The sequence below is a fragment of the Vombatus ursinus genome, unplaced genomic scaffold, assembly GCF_900497805.2.
Source record: "Vombatus ursinus unplaced genomic scaffold, bare-nosed wombat genome assembly UNPS02014820.1, whole genome shotgun sequence".
NCBI lineage: Eukaryota > Metazoa > Chordata > Mammalia > Diprotodontia > Vombatidae > Vombatus > Vombatus ursinus.
Genome location: NW_020954598.1, coordinates 24,227,868 through 24,242,522, shown reverse-complemented (window position 1 = coordinate 24,242,522; position 14,655 = coordinate 24,227,868). Strand labels below are relative to the sequence as shown.

Here is a 14,655-nt window from a genome sequence, read left to right as displayed (position 1 = left end):
CTTCTTACTCCCATTCTGGTTTATTCAGAGATGGGAGGTGCAGGCCAGGTTAGATTACATTTTAGAAGCTGCAGAAATCCTTGAATGTCAAGGCTCATTGGCATTTCCTTGTAACTGTGAAGAACGCAAAAACCTGCAGGGATGTCGAGATGGTTGGAGATTGTAGGAGGGACTGACTCGCTGCTCGATGGGGAAACAGGGAGCTCCTTATTTAGAATCCTTTAAGAAAGCAGAATCGTGTCCAAATGTAGGTTTTGGCTTCCTAGACAGTGAGAAAGGTAGAGCCATGTTTTCTTTTACGAAAGCTTCACTTTTCAAAAGCATTTACTTTACTAAAAGCTGGAATTATCTCTGGAGATGAAATTCTCTTAGGTCCTTACAAACATTCCTGGAGGGATTGGCAGTGCCCGGAAGCCTTGCTACAGCGCCTTCAAAGTATCAGGGCATTCACAAGGACCATGTTGGACCAATCCTACAATTCATCTTTGACCACTGTCCAGGCCTCGAAGGGCTTGCTGGGGCGTGGACGTCCTCACAAGGTTAGGGATGGCCCCTTGATATTCTCTATTCCTTTAAGTGTCCCATCACAGAAAGGGCATTTATACATTTCCTGAAACCTTTTTGTAAGCTATAGCTTTTCTCTTTTTAGCCTGCACAAAGTTCTGTAAGCCAGTTTTCATGGCCTTTTATTCACCTAAATTTACTGTTTTCAAACTTTAAGGAGTCCCCTTCCTTTACTTTTTTAGGATCCAGGGTTCATTCTATCTACCTGACAGTCAATCAGTAAGCATTTATTAAGCACCTACAATGTGCCGGGTACTATGCTAAGTGCTGGGGATACAAAGAAAGGCAAAAGACAGTCTTTGCCCTTAAGGAACTTACAGTCTAATGGGGAGACAACATGCAAACAAATATGCAAGCAAGCTATGTACAAGATAAATAGGAAACGTTGAGCAGAGGGGAGGTACTAGAAATAAGAGGGATTGGGAAGGGCTCCCTATAGAAGGGGGGATTTTAGTTGGGACTTGAAGGAAACAGAAAGGCCAGGAGGCAGAGGTGGGGAGGTAGAGTATTCCAGGCATGGAAATACTTCCTTGTAGTTTTATGTTGTCTTGTATCTTCTCAACCTTTTGCAAGTCCTTGAATTTCTATGGACCTCACTTTTCTCCTCCGTAAAATGAGGGGGCTGCATCATTTGGGAATGACTTAAAAAAAAACAACTAAGGTAGGAATATGATAGAATATTATCATCCACTCAGAATGGACAAGTAGGAGGAATTCAGAGAAATGTGTGGAGATGTGTATGAGCTAATGCAGAATGAAAGAAGTAGAAACAAAAGAACAGGAGACGCTGTAACTACAATAGTTGTAAATGAAAATATAGCTAGAAGGAAGTCAAATCCTGAGTAACTGAAAAATCAACAATGAGCCCAGAGAAGAGTTAATGAAATAAGGCCTCTTTCCTTTTGGCAGAGGGCAGAATAGTATACATATTGTCAGATTTGGCATTGTAACAGGTTTTCACATTGTTTTCTTTGTTATAAGAGAAAGTTCAGTGGGGGAGGAAAGGAAAGAGGACAGGAGTTATTTCGTGGTCCAGAAATAACTATAATGTAAAAACAAAAGGCATCAATAATACTTATTTTAGAAGGTGATAAAAATAAAATGAGCAGGCTGGACCAGACAGATGATCTCTAAGAACCCTCTCAACCACAAATCCTGGGATACTTTGATACATGCTCAGACAGCATGGCTGGTCATCTTTCTTCCCTTCAGTTCCCAATCACCCAACATCCCATGGTCACCGTAATTGCCTTTCCCTGGACTATCTCTAACTCCACTGTCCAGATTCAAATTCAGCCAGTATTTATTAAGCACCTATTATGTTTAAGGTCCTGCTTTTTGCCCTTGGAATACAAAGATGGAAAAAAAATGACAGTTCCTACCACTGGGTTATGATCTAATAAGACATTGTACAAGATGTGCACAACTCAGTGTAATACAAGGTCAAATATGAATGGGGCAGAGGAGAGTCAAGGCAAATCATGAGAAATCCAAAGACAGAGAAAATACCTTCACCTGGGATGGAGGGGTATGGTGGAGGTTGGCTCCTTGAAGGAGGTACATTCATCAGACTTGCTCACAGTTTCTCGGTGTGGTTGGGCTTTTGATTGCTTTTCACAGAGAAGCAGAGTTAATTAGAGGGGGCTGCCACACATGGACATTGGTTTGGTTGAGGGATGGGGTGGCCTTCCTGGTAAATATTTCATCCTCATAGGTCCACATGAAGTTTCAGGATCCCAGTACTCACCATATTTTAGGAGGTGGTGTTGTTGCTGTTTTTAAATATGTGTCGGGGAAGAGAGGGTAGCAGGTCACTTTATTTCTATCTTCTTCATCAACTTTCCTATAGGCTATAATATGCTGCAATAAACATTTACTGAACACCTGCTATATGCCAGGCACTGTGCTAAGTGTTGGAGATACAAGTAAGAAAAAGGACCAACCCTTGCCCTCGAGGAGCTTACAATCTAACAAGGGAAGATAATACAAAAAAGGAAGCTGAAAAGTGGGGAAGTGGCACCAGAGGGTATCCTGCTTGGGGTCATGATGGTGATGGTGGCATTGAAACCAAAGCAGAGCAACTAGTGGAAAATGAAGGGATGGCTAGAATTTTGAGCCCTCTGTAAAGGAAGGCTAAAGGAGGGTTTGTTTTTTTTTTTTGGCGCCACTCTCCAGACGTCCAAAGGCTCACTCTGGAGGAGTACAGACAACAGGCTTTTGGGGACTCATGTCTAGTTGCCACGCCCTTGGTTGTTCCCAGAGACTCTGACTCTCCTGAGCTCCTCTTGATTCTTTGAAATTGATGAGTGTTGTTAGAGAGAAAAGGTCTAATTCTAGTCTCACTGACCAGGGAGAGGGAGACCCGTATTGTTGGCCAGTCACCTGAGGCATGAACGGGCTCTGGGTTGGCATCTCCAATTAGAAGAACTCATGTCTACCTAGTTTACCAAACATTTCCCTCCCAGTAACCCTGAGGAGTAGGAATCCCACAAGGACTCCAGATGATTTGGGTTCTCAGCAGCATAATGTAAATCCCTCTGGTGCAGATGACCCTTCAGCTGGTGGCTCCAAGAGTTCATAGGATCATCGATTTAGAACTGGGGGGACCTGAGAGGTCATTTAGTCCAGGCCTCTCATTTTACAGAAGACAAAACTGAGGAGTGAAGCTCCTTGTCCAAGGTTATGCATGTTTTTGTGGCCAAAAATCTCATCACCCAGGGATCGCAGGCACACAGAGCACCAGATCCCATTACAGCCAAGAATTCTATAACACAGGGATCTGTGATTTCGGGGGTATTGGAACTTCCTGGTGAGGAAACTCACTCTATCAATGCAAATCGACGCCTTCCCCACAGCTTATGGTTTTAGAGAGTTGCCTGAGAGAGGTTAAGTGATTTGCCTAGGGTCGCACAGCCAGTATATGTTATAAACAGGATCTGAATCTAGATGTTCTTGGTTCTGAGACCAGCTTTTCATTTACTATGCCTTGTTCCTTTTCACTTCTATTACATAAGAAAACCATTTTCCTCCAGCAGTTGAAGGGCCACTTACTTCAAATGACAGTTGATACAACCCAATTCTAGTATAACCAAAAGAACATGGATGGTCCTTTGGAGTTGGCTATGAAAAGACTTGCCCTAGAAGCACTTTCATTTGGAGGTCTGGAGCTCTGTCTTTGGAGGGATGAAAGGTGATGGTCATTCCCCTGTGTTCATTTCCTTGGCCTCTCCTAAAGGAGTTCCCTGTAGTGCTATTCCTCCTCGAGCTACTCAATGCTTAACAAATGAGGAGGCCACTTAAAAGCATCTTTGAATGTTCCTACATGGTGCGTTAGTCCTGGAGTGAATTTTGTTCAATGTGTTATATAAATAAAAATTAGGTCGACTTTGCAGCCTATTCTTATTACCTTGTACAAGGGGAGGGATTACACTGTTGTAGAAAATGCTACCACAGTAAGAAAACAGACTTCAGCAGTCTAGCTGTCATGTTAAGTATGTGTTATCCTGAGGCCGCGAAGAGCTTCATGTTGCCTTTTTAAGTTGTATCTCTGAATTACTGTTGTTTTCTGTGTTCTTACAGCATGTCCAGAAGACTAGATCCTAAGGATCCCCTAGATGGCCAGAGAGCAACTTCCCCCACTCCAAAGCAGGCTGCTGCTCATAGCCATGAAGGCCGCCGGCGGGAGATGAGGACTCATGGACAGGCTGGCCCACAGGTGGATGGCCCCCATCGGACACTCCAAGTGGACAGCAGGATGCAGAGAACAGGCCGATCTCCCTCAGTGTCTCCAGACCGAGGCAGCACCCCAACATCACCTTATTCAGTACCCCAAATTGCACCCCTCCCAAGCAGTACCCTCTGTCCTATATGCAAGACAACAGATCTCACCTCTTCTCCTAACCAGCCAAACTTCAACACCTGTACACAGTGTCACAACAAGGTCTGCAACCAGTGTGGATTCAACCCCAACCCTCATCTCACAGAGGTAACCACTACTTACTTTTCTTATTAATGTCAACCCACAAGCTTATTTGTCTGCCCAGAGACTCTACCCTATAGGAGGAGGCTGTGCTGGCAATGGGAAGGGTGCCAGGCTTGGAGTCAGAGGAACCAGATTTAAATCCCAGCTCTGCCACTTTGTTACCACCTATGTGACCTTGGCCAAGTAATTTCAGCTCTTCCCTGACCTCCGTCTTCTCATCTGTAAAAATGGGGGAGTTGAACTGGATGATCCCCATGGTCCTTTCCAGTTATAAATCTATGATCCAAATTCAGTTGGAAATATCCACCAAGTTATGTGATGGTATTGAGAAGGGCTACCTAATTGGTCATTTTGACCACCCCCCTCTCAATATATAAGGATAGGAACTGGGCCTGGGCCTGTGATCTCATTGGCATAGGGAATTGGAAGGCAAGAAAACTCCCTATACCCATGCTTGTTGGCCCTACAAGACTCTACAACCTTGAGAGTTACCTAGAGTATTTTGACACTTGCCCATAGCCACACAACTAATATGTGTCAGAGGAGAGATTTAATCCCAGGCTTCAAGGCTATGTCTTGATCCACTCTGCCACACTGTCTCGCATTGATTCCATCTGTCTATCTGTCCATCTGTCTATCTATCTATCCGTCCGTCTATCTATCTATTGACCTACCTTTCTATCTACCTTCTCTATATGTTCCCCATCTCCCCTCGACTGAGCATATAACTGGACCTTTTTGGCCTACTGACTTTTACATTCTTCTCTCCTCCATCCCACCTTCTTTATTTTCATCCACCTTCCTTTTATAATCTTTTTATCAGCTTGTTTCCTTTTCCTTCTTACTAGCATTCCCATTAACTATTAGCTTTGCCTTTTTGTGGACAAGTCCTGGCTATGGGCTCCGTGGTTCCCAGCTTACTATGGGTGAGTCCTGGCTGTGGAGTTCATGATCCCCACCTTGCTGTGGGCAAGCAGTGAATATGGGTTCTCTGGTTCCTGCCTCATTCTATCTATTTAGCCTCTTTTCTATCAGTGGAAGCGCTGAACCCTGGGGTAGGGTTTTGCCCACTCCAAGGGAAGCTCATTTCAACTGAGAGTTTCTCATGCATTTCAGAATATGCTTAGAAATGTCTCTTGAGATGCAGAATGATGCACTCCTTTCCAAACCCCAAGCTAACTCTCTCTACTTAGGCTAAAGGATCAAGCTGGATGGGTGCTGGGGAGTTGTGGTGGTTTGGGGGAATGAGTGGATGGGAAATGGCCTGCAGGGCAAGCTGGGCATTGGGCGGTAAGCTTCCCAGGAGGCTAGCAAGTACAACTGCAGTTGCTCATTTCTTAGAGTAATGGCCTGTGGTAAACCCCAGACTAGGAGGCATGAATTGAAAGGACCTGGGCATGCATTTAGATTCATTATGCATCTGTTCTTTCTACCACATGGCCCAAGCACTCTATCTAAGCCTGGGGGAACAGGGCAAGTTGCAGTGTTGCTCTCTCGAGCAGGCAGGCAGTCACCTTTCCTGCCTCTGAGGGAGCCTGCTCATAGGAGCTCAGGCACCACTGGGACTCCAGCACACTTTAGCTTTTCTCTGGAGGGTTCTTTCTCAGGAGAGGCTCAGCCAGCATGTAAGGCCAGCTGACCGTGCTCTCCTTGAGGCATAGGCCTGAGGTTGGAAGGATTGACTGTCCCATAGGCAGACTTAGGACTGTGACTCCCAAGGGGACCATGGAAACTGAGGGATATCACAGCAGTGGCTTGCTTGTGATTCTCAGGCTATCAAGAGCAGAGAAATCCTTTCGCCTTGGGTAGTGGGAGATAAGTGAGAATAATTGTTTGCAAGTTGGTGTCTATTTGTAAAATGTGGTACCGTAGGTGTGTGATGTGGGGGATGCGAAAGGTAAGTGTGAGATTCTGGGGGAAGAGCTGACAATATTGGGGGAGATGAGTCAATTTGTTCCTTTGGCTGAGCTCTTGGTGTGTGGGCTTTATTAAGAGAGGTGAGTGCTCTTCATTACTTGGCACCGGTGACTAATTATTTTGTGGAGGAGCAGTTCAATTCTGCACACTGATCTGTTAGGTAAGCGCTTGCAGCTCAATATTTGGAAAGAGCAAAGTCATTAGGGTCAGGAGGGTGCTGTTTCTGGATTTCCTCCTGTGAAATGACCCAAACCATTAGCATTGTGGTAAGATATGAAACCTAGAAATAGGCTGTGGCAAAGGCCTTGTGAAGCCCCAGCCTGAAGAGGCCATGACTGGGGTATCCTGGCCTTGGAAAACCCAAGGGAGGGCAATGGCTGCCTGGACCACTTTGAGGCCATTCCTTCTGCATGAGCTACAACCCCACCATCCTGAGCCCTCTCTGGGCACCAGGGCCCTGACACTAGGCCTGTTTGTTTGTTTTATCAGACACAGGTGACAAGTGCACCATGTGTGTATATGAATACACACAGGTGCAAGGGTTTTGGAAAGGAGGCTTGGGCATGAAGGGCCAGCGTTTTAGTAAACACTAAATCAGGGAGCAAGTGTGCTGGCCCGTGTCATGGACTGTCCTGTGTTCCCCTTCCCATTGACTACTTCTGACCCAGCCCAGCCATACCAAAAGCTTGAATACCTGCTCCAGAGTATACCATTGACCCCAGTCAGACAGAAGCCCAGTGTGCTTCATTCATTCATTTATTCATTCATTCAGAGTCACACAAAGATGGCAGGTGGTAGAACTGAGGTTTAAACTCAGGTCTTCTTATCCAAATGCAGTATTCTTTCCATTATATGGTGTTAACTCTTATGATAGTGTTCAAATATCCATAGGACTGTCAGGGAGTTAGACTTGTTCTGTTTGACCTCAGAGGACAAAAGTAGAAGTTATGGACAAAAGTGATAGAAAGGCATATATAGGCTTGATGCGAGAAAGAAGTTCCTAACCATTGGAGCTATGCAAAAGGGGAATGGGCTGCCTTGAGAGATGATGGTTTTGCCCTGCTTGGAGATCTCCTTGAATGACTAGTCATCAGTGTCATAGAAGGGATTCGTGAGAATGGTATTTTTTCCCCAATTACATGTAAAAACAATTGTTAACATTCATTTTTGTTGTTTTTTTGGCTAGGCAATGGGGTTAAGTGACTTGCCCAGGGTCGCACAGCTAATAAGGGTTATGTGTCTGAGGCCAGATTTGAACTCAGGTCCTCCTGAATCCAGGGCTAGTGCTCTATCCACTGCGCCACTTAGCTACCCCGACATTCATTTTTTAAAAGTTTTGATTTCCAGATTCTATCCTTTCTCCTCCCTTCCTGAGACAGTAAGCAATCTGATAAAGGCTATAAATGTGTAATCATGTAAAACATTTCCCTATTGGTCATTTTGTGGAAGAAACCTTGGTCATAACTTTAGAGCCAGAAGGGCCTTTGGAAGACATCTGGTCCAATTTCCTCATTTGGCAGATGTAGAAACTGAAGCCCAGAGAGGTTAAATGATTTATCCAAACTCACACAAGATAGTAAGCAGTAGAGATGAGAAATGAACCACGGAATCACTGACTGGAGTTAAAAGGGACCTCATTCAACCATATGTGAAAAGAATCCCCATCATAGTATATCCAATTAGTGATCATTCAGTCTCTGCTTGAAGACTTCCAGTGAAGGGTAACTCTCCTTCCTGGGCAGTCTACTCTCCTTTTAGACAGCTCTAACCATTAGGAGGTTGTTTTTTGATTCAGCCTATATTTGCTTCTCTAGCACTTCCATCCCTTGTTTCTGGTCCTGCCCTGTGAGGTGGAAGCCAGGTTATCTGATGCCAAATGAAGTATGGGTTGGCCTCTGATATTCCCTCTAACTCTGCGATTCTAGAATACTTCACAGAAAAGAAAGGCATCACAGCTCAGATGTGTACCCATGTTTAAGAAAGGAATATGAGCTCAAGACTGAGAGCTAAAGGTGGGAGCCATGGAAGAGTAGCTTAGGGCATTGGAGAAAAGAAAAAGGAACAGGAGAATAGAGATTCCTTTCCAGAACACTAAACACCATCAAAGGATATAGCTTTCCTGTGGTGTCTATTTATCCTTTATTTCTCTCTCCCATACACTGATTCACTCCCTGAGGAGGTCTCCCCAGCTGGAGTCAGAAGGAAGGCATATTAGAAGCATTCTGCACACAAACACTGCCCAATCAGTGTGTTCTGGCTGCCCAGCTATGTGGAGAGAGGGAGGAGGTGTCATGAGGGGGTAAATAAACCTTTTCCTTAAAATGTACCTTAGGCATTTCACCTTGGACTCATAGGTATATCCTGCACTTTTTTGTGTCCTGGTTCTATAATGTCTTCTGTGTAGGGAATTCTGATTTTTGGACATTTCCCTCCATTGATGCCTGTCAACAAGTTATCTGTAATTGATGGTCTTAAAACGTTGCCTGGGGCACTGGGGTCACAGGTTTAGGGTTGAAAGAGGCCTTCCAGGTTATCTAGTCCATCTTCCTCATTTTACAGATGAATAAACTGAGGCCAAAGTAACTTAGACAAGGTCACACAGACAGTAAGCCTCAGAGAGGCAATTTGGACCTGGGTCCTCTAACTCCAAATTCAGTGTCATTCCATCATATTAAACTGTCTCTTCCAAGGCAGAGCTTAAGTGATTTACCCATGGTCACAAAGACAGTATATGTCAGATGCAGAAACTGAACCCAGGTCTTCATGACTCTATGGCTCACCTTTCCTCTCCTATACCATAACTGCCTCTTATTCTGTACTTAGGTAGTAATGATGATAACTGACATTTACATAGAGGCAACTAGGTGGCACAATGGATAGACTACAAGATTTGGAATTTGGAAGGACTGAGTTCAAATCTTGCCTTAGACATTTACTAGCTATGGAACGCTAGGCAAGTCACCTAATCTCTGCCTCAGTTTCCTCATCTGCAAAATGGGGATAATAATAACACCCACTTCCCAGAATTGTTGTAAGGATCAAGTGAGATGGTGTTTGTAAAGGGCTTTGCAAACCTTAAAGCTCTATATAAATGCTAGCTATTATTATTAGTGCTTAATATATAAATGGCATATGGGTATAGTAATAATAGCTGACATTTTGTATGGCATTTTAAAGTCTGAAGAGTACTTTACATACATTATCTCGTTTGATCTTCGCAATGGCCCTGTGGTATACTTGCTTACAAGGATCATTGTTTACATTTTATAGCTGAAGTAACAGAGGATCTGAGAGGTCATAACTTGTATGGAATCTCACAGTTGGTATGTGTCAGAGGTAGGATCTGAACCTAGCTGTCTCCTAACTCCAAATTTTGTCCCCTTCCTACCATGCCACACCTTGGGCATAAGTGTATGGCAAATATATGAAGAGAAAATAAGGGGACAGAGGGGAAAGTGTTAGAGAGAGAGAGAGAGGAAGGGAGGGAGGGAGAGGGAGGGAGGGAGAGAGACAGAGACAGAGACAGAGACAGAGAGAGACAGAGGAAGGGAGGGAGGGAGAGGGAGGGAGGGAGGGAGGGAGAGAGAGAGAGAGAGAGAGAGAGAGAGAGAGAGAGAGAGAGAGAGAGAGAGAGAGAGAGATTTAATGGAGAAGGGGCCAGCCTGGAAATCAAAATACCAAATTTGAGAGTTGGAAGAGACCTCAATGGTTGCCAACTGTCCAGCCTATACTGACAATGGTTCAGCAGTTTTATCAGCCAGTTCTTTCAAGACCCAAGGATATAATTGCTCTGGGCCTGGTGACTTGAACTCAAGAATAGCTAGGGGATCTCTTACTCCCTTCTTCCTTATCTTGAGTTTCAACTCCCTGATTAGCTTTTTTTGTTCTGCCATCTCCAGTGCAAAAATCATTCTCTTTGGCAGAGAAAAAAAGAAGTGAAATTAGAATGGGCAATTCTACCTTCTCTCTGTTGTTGGTTGTTATTATTATCCCATCCACCACAAATAAAGGTCCGATCCTATCTTTGATCACCCTTTTCTCATAGCTTTTGTTGACTCTAACTTCTCTCACCAGTCCAAGCTCATTCTGACTTTTAACATTCCTAACACTTTTTATGAAACCTCACCATGCTTTTGATGTCATCCTCTGTTACTTGGCCTCCCTTCCATTTTCTGTATATATCCTTTTAAAATTTAAATTGGTTGATAAATACCCTGTGCATCCATATCAGTCCCCTCAGACAACTTCCATTTTTCCTCTTTACTGGAATTTTTTCCCTTTGTATCTTCAGAATTTCATTCTTCAGTATCTCCCATCCCTTCTGGTTGACTTAACCCCATAGAATTTTAATCCATGGAATTCTGAACCCTTTGAAATTTGCTTTCCTAAAACTTAGAGTGCATGTCAGATTGTGCCTAAATTTTGTTTCCTTTATCAAAAATTCTAGGAAGGAGTGGTCACTTTCCCCAATATCCCTGTGATTTCTACCCCAGCAACTATTTCTTCCCTGTTAACAAGGATCAGATCCAGAATATAATCTCACCTTGTTGGTTCTTTCACCTTTTGAAGAATGAAATTATTACTGAGGTAAATCAAGAAGTTATTTAGCACCTCAGCTTTTAGTAGAGAGTAAGAGATCGATTGCCAGTTGATTCCTGGGTGCTTGAAGACCTTTATCACTATTCTACTGTACCTCTGGACCAGGCTTGGGATCTGTTTCCCAAACTCCTCATCTATTGCCTATTTCTGTCTAGGTTGTCCATAATATATTCTGGTGAAAAAATTACTTCTGTTTTCTCCTACCATTAATCTTTACCCAAATACTTTTGGCCATGTTTCCCCACTCTGATTGTTGCATTTCCTCACGTGAGGATACATGATGTGTGTTGTTGTTTAGTTGTTTCAGCTATGTCCAATTTTTCATGACCCCATTTGGGATTTTCTTGGCAAAGATACTGGAGTGGTTTGCCATTTCCTTTTCCAGTTCATTTTACAAGTGAGGAAACTGAGGCAAACAAAGTTAAGTGACTTGCCCAAGATCACAAAGCTAGTAAGCGCCTGACATTAGATTTGAACTTGGGCCTTCCAGACTCCAGGTCCAGACACTCTGTCCATTGTGCCACCTAGCTCCCTTTTGCAGCTCTATGATGTATACCTTCTTTAATATTTGGTAATAGCACACACCACCACTCCTTTTACCCATGGTCTTGTCATGTGGTTCATGGTGCCAAGTGTTAGTGATATATGTTAGATCAAATTTATCTGTTTGAATTAAAACCTCTGCTTCCTCTTGTTACGTAAATTTGATACATGAATTTTAGATGTTTGTGTATAGACATTAGAGGCCTTGGATTTTTACTACTGTCTCCTTTCTTATTTATTTATTTATTTATTTGTTTGTTTGTTTGTTTGTTTGTTTGTTTTACTAATTTATTTTGAGTTATCAACAATCACTTCCATAAGGTTTTGAGTTTTTAATTTTTCTCCCCTTCTCTTCCCACCTCCCTCCCCAAGATGGTGCACAATCTGATGTAGGCTATACATATACATTCCTCTTAAACATATTTTCACATTAGTCATGTTGTAAGGAAGATAGAACCAATAGGAGGAACCACAAGAAAGAGGAAACAAAACAAAACAAAACAGAAGGAAAAAAATAGCAAATAGTATGCTTTGATCTGCATTCAAACTCCATAGTTCTTTCTTTGGATGTGGGTAGCATTTTCCATCATGAGACTTTTAGAGATGCCTTAGATCCTTGCATTGCTGAGAAGGGCTATGTCTATCAAAGTTATTCATCACACAACGTGGCTGTTACTGTATAAAATGTTCTCTTTGTTCTGCTCACTTCACTCAGCATCAGACCATACCAGCCTTTCTAGGTTTTTCTGAAGTCCTCCTGCTCATCATTTCTTATCGTACAATAGTATTCCATTACCTTCATATACCACAACTTGTTCAGACATTCCCCAACTAATGGGTATCTCCTCAATTTCCAATTTTTGGCCACCACAAAAAGAGCTGCTATAAATATTTTCATACGTGTGGGTCCTTTCCCCATTTTTATGAACTCTTTGGGATATAGCCTTAGAAGTGCTATTGCTGGGTCAAAGGGTATGCACATTTTTATAGCCCTTTGGGCATATTTCCAAATTGCTCTCCAGAATGATTGGATCATTTCACAACTCCACCAACAATGCATTAGTGTTCCAATTTTCCCACATCTTCTCCAACATTTATCATTTTCCTATTTTGTCATGTTGGTCAATCTGATAGGTATGATGTGGTACCTCAGAGTTGTTTTGATTTGCATTTCTCTAATCAATAGTGATTTAGATCATTTTTTCATATGACTATAGATGGCTTTAATTTCTTCATCTGAGAACTGCCTGTTCATATCCTTTGACCATTTATCAATTGGGGAATGACTTGTATTCTTATAAGTTTAACTTAATTCTCTATATATTTTAGAAATAAGGCCCTTATCAGAGACACTGGTTATAAAAATTCTTTCCCAGTTTTCTGCTTCCCTTCTAATCTTGGTTGCATTGGCTTTGTTTGTGCAAAATCTTTTCAATTTAATGTAATCAAAATTGTCCATTTTGCATTTCATAATGTTCTGTATCTCTTGTTTGGTCATAAATTCTTCCACTCTCCATAAATCTGACAGGTAAACTATTCCTTGCTCTCCCAGTTTGCTTAGTGTGTCAGCCTTTATATCTGAATCATGAACCCATTTTTATTTTATTTTGGTATATGGTGTGAAATTTCAGTCTATGCCTAGTTTCTGCCATACTCTTTTCTAGTTTTCCTAGCAGTTTTTGTCAAATAGTGAGTTTTTATCCCAGAAGCTGGGGTCTTTGGGTTTATCAAATAGTAGATTACTATAGTTATTGTACTGTCTCCTTTCTTGAATTGTGTCTCCTGTGAACTCGTGGCTGTCTCAATTGCTTTTCTTCCTTCTTTATAGTTACTCTTTATGGTATCTAACTTGGGAGATTAGATATAGAGCTATAGATATAGGTATAGAAATAGATATAGGTATAGATATGGATGTGGATATAGGCAGCTATAGATATGCATACTAACACAGATCTAGATAGAGATCTGAGCTAGTGTAGATCTAGATCTAACTATTGATGGGCAGTCTTCTCCCTCCTTTTTTAGTTTAAAGGTTTTTTGGTTAGATTTGCAAGATGCCAGCAAATAAATTCTTAACAGCTTTTAAGAAAGTAAACTTTATTGATTTTTTTTGTTTTTATAATCCCTTAAACTTCCTCCCATATGGGCCCCCTCCCAGAAGGCCATTCTATATAATAAATAATATTTTTAAAGAGAAAAAAGGAAAAAAGGAGAAAAAAAATCCGTAAAACCAATCACTATTTCAAAAAAAAGTCTTAACAGTATAGTCAATGTACCCCAACCCCCACACCAATCTGCAAAAGAGGTGAGATGTCCTTTCACATCTCTCCTTTGGGTTCAAGCTTGGTTTGTCATTTTGCAACATTCATTTTCAATTATTTTGTGTTTATTTACATTTATATTATTGTCATTGTGTGTTCTCTGTATTGACCTTGTTTGTCATTTTTTAAAGCACAGTAATATTCTATTACATTTATGTGCTGTATTTTGTTTAGTCCTTCTCCATTCAATGGGCATCTACTTTTTTTCCCAGTTCTTTGCTACCACAAAAAGTGCTCCTACAAGTATTTGGTGTGTATAGAGCCTTTCTTTTCATCAATGATCTCTCTGGTGTATATGCATATACACCAACAATGGGTCAAAACCATTTTATTCGCATATTTCCAAATTGCTTTTCAAAATGGTTGTACTAATTCATAGCTGCATCAACAATACATTAGTGTGACTATCTCTCCACAACTCCTCCAACATTAACTATTCCCACCTTTCATCATCTTTGCCAGTTTGTAGTATGTGAGGTGAAACCTCAAAGTTGTTTCAATTTGCATTTTGCATTATTAGTGGTTTAGAGTACTCTTTTGTGTGGTTGTTAAGAGTTTGAAATTCTTTTGAGAACTGTTTGTTTATATCCTATGACCACTTATCGATTGGAGAATGTTTTTTGATCTTATATGATTCTCTTAGTTGTCCATGTATTTTGTATACTCAACTCTTATCGAAGAAATCTGATATAAAGATTTTTTTCCCATTTGACCACTTCCCTTTTTATC

At 41.8% G+C, this 14,655-nt stretch overlaps 1 protein-coding gene across 1 annotated transcript in view; it reads left to right on the top strand.

Annotated features, from left to right (window-relative positions):
• BSN (bassoon presynaptic cytomatrix protein) overlaps positions 1 to 14,655 on the top strand; it is a 235,341-nt gene that overhangs the window by 106,045 nt on the left and 114,641 nt on the right. The window contains 1 exon segment of the mRNA XM_027836899.1: positions 4,153 to 4,549. Within this exon segment, the coding sequence (XP_027692700.1) occupies positions 4,153 to 4,549 (397 nt within the window).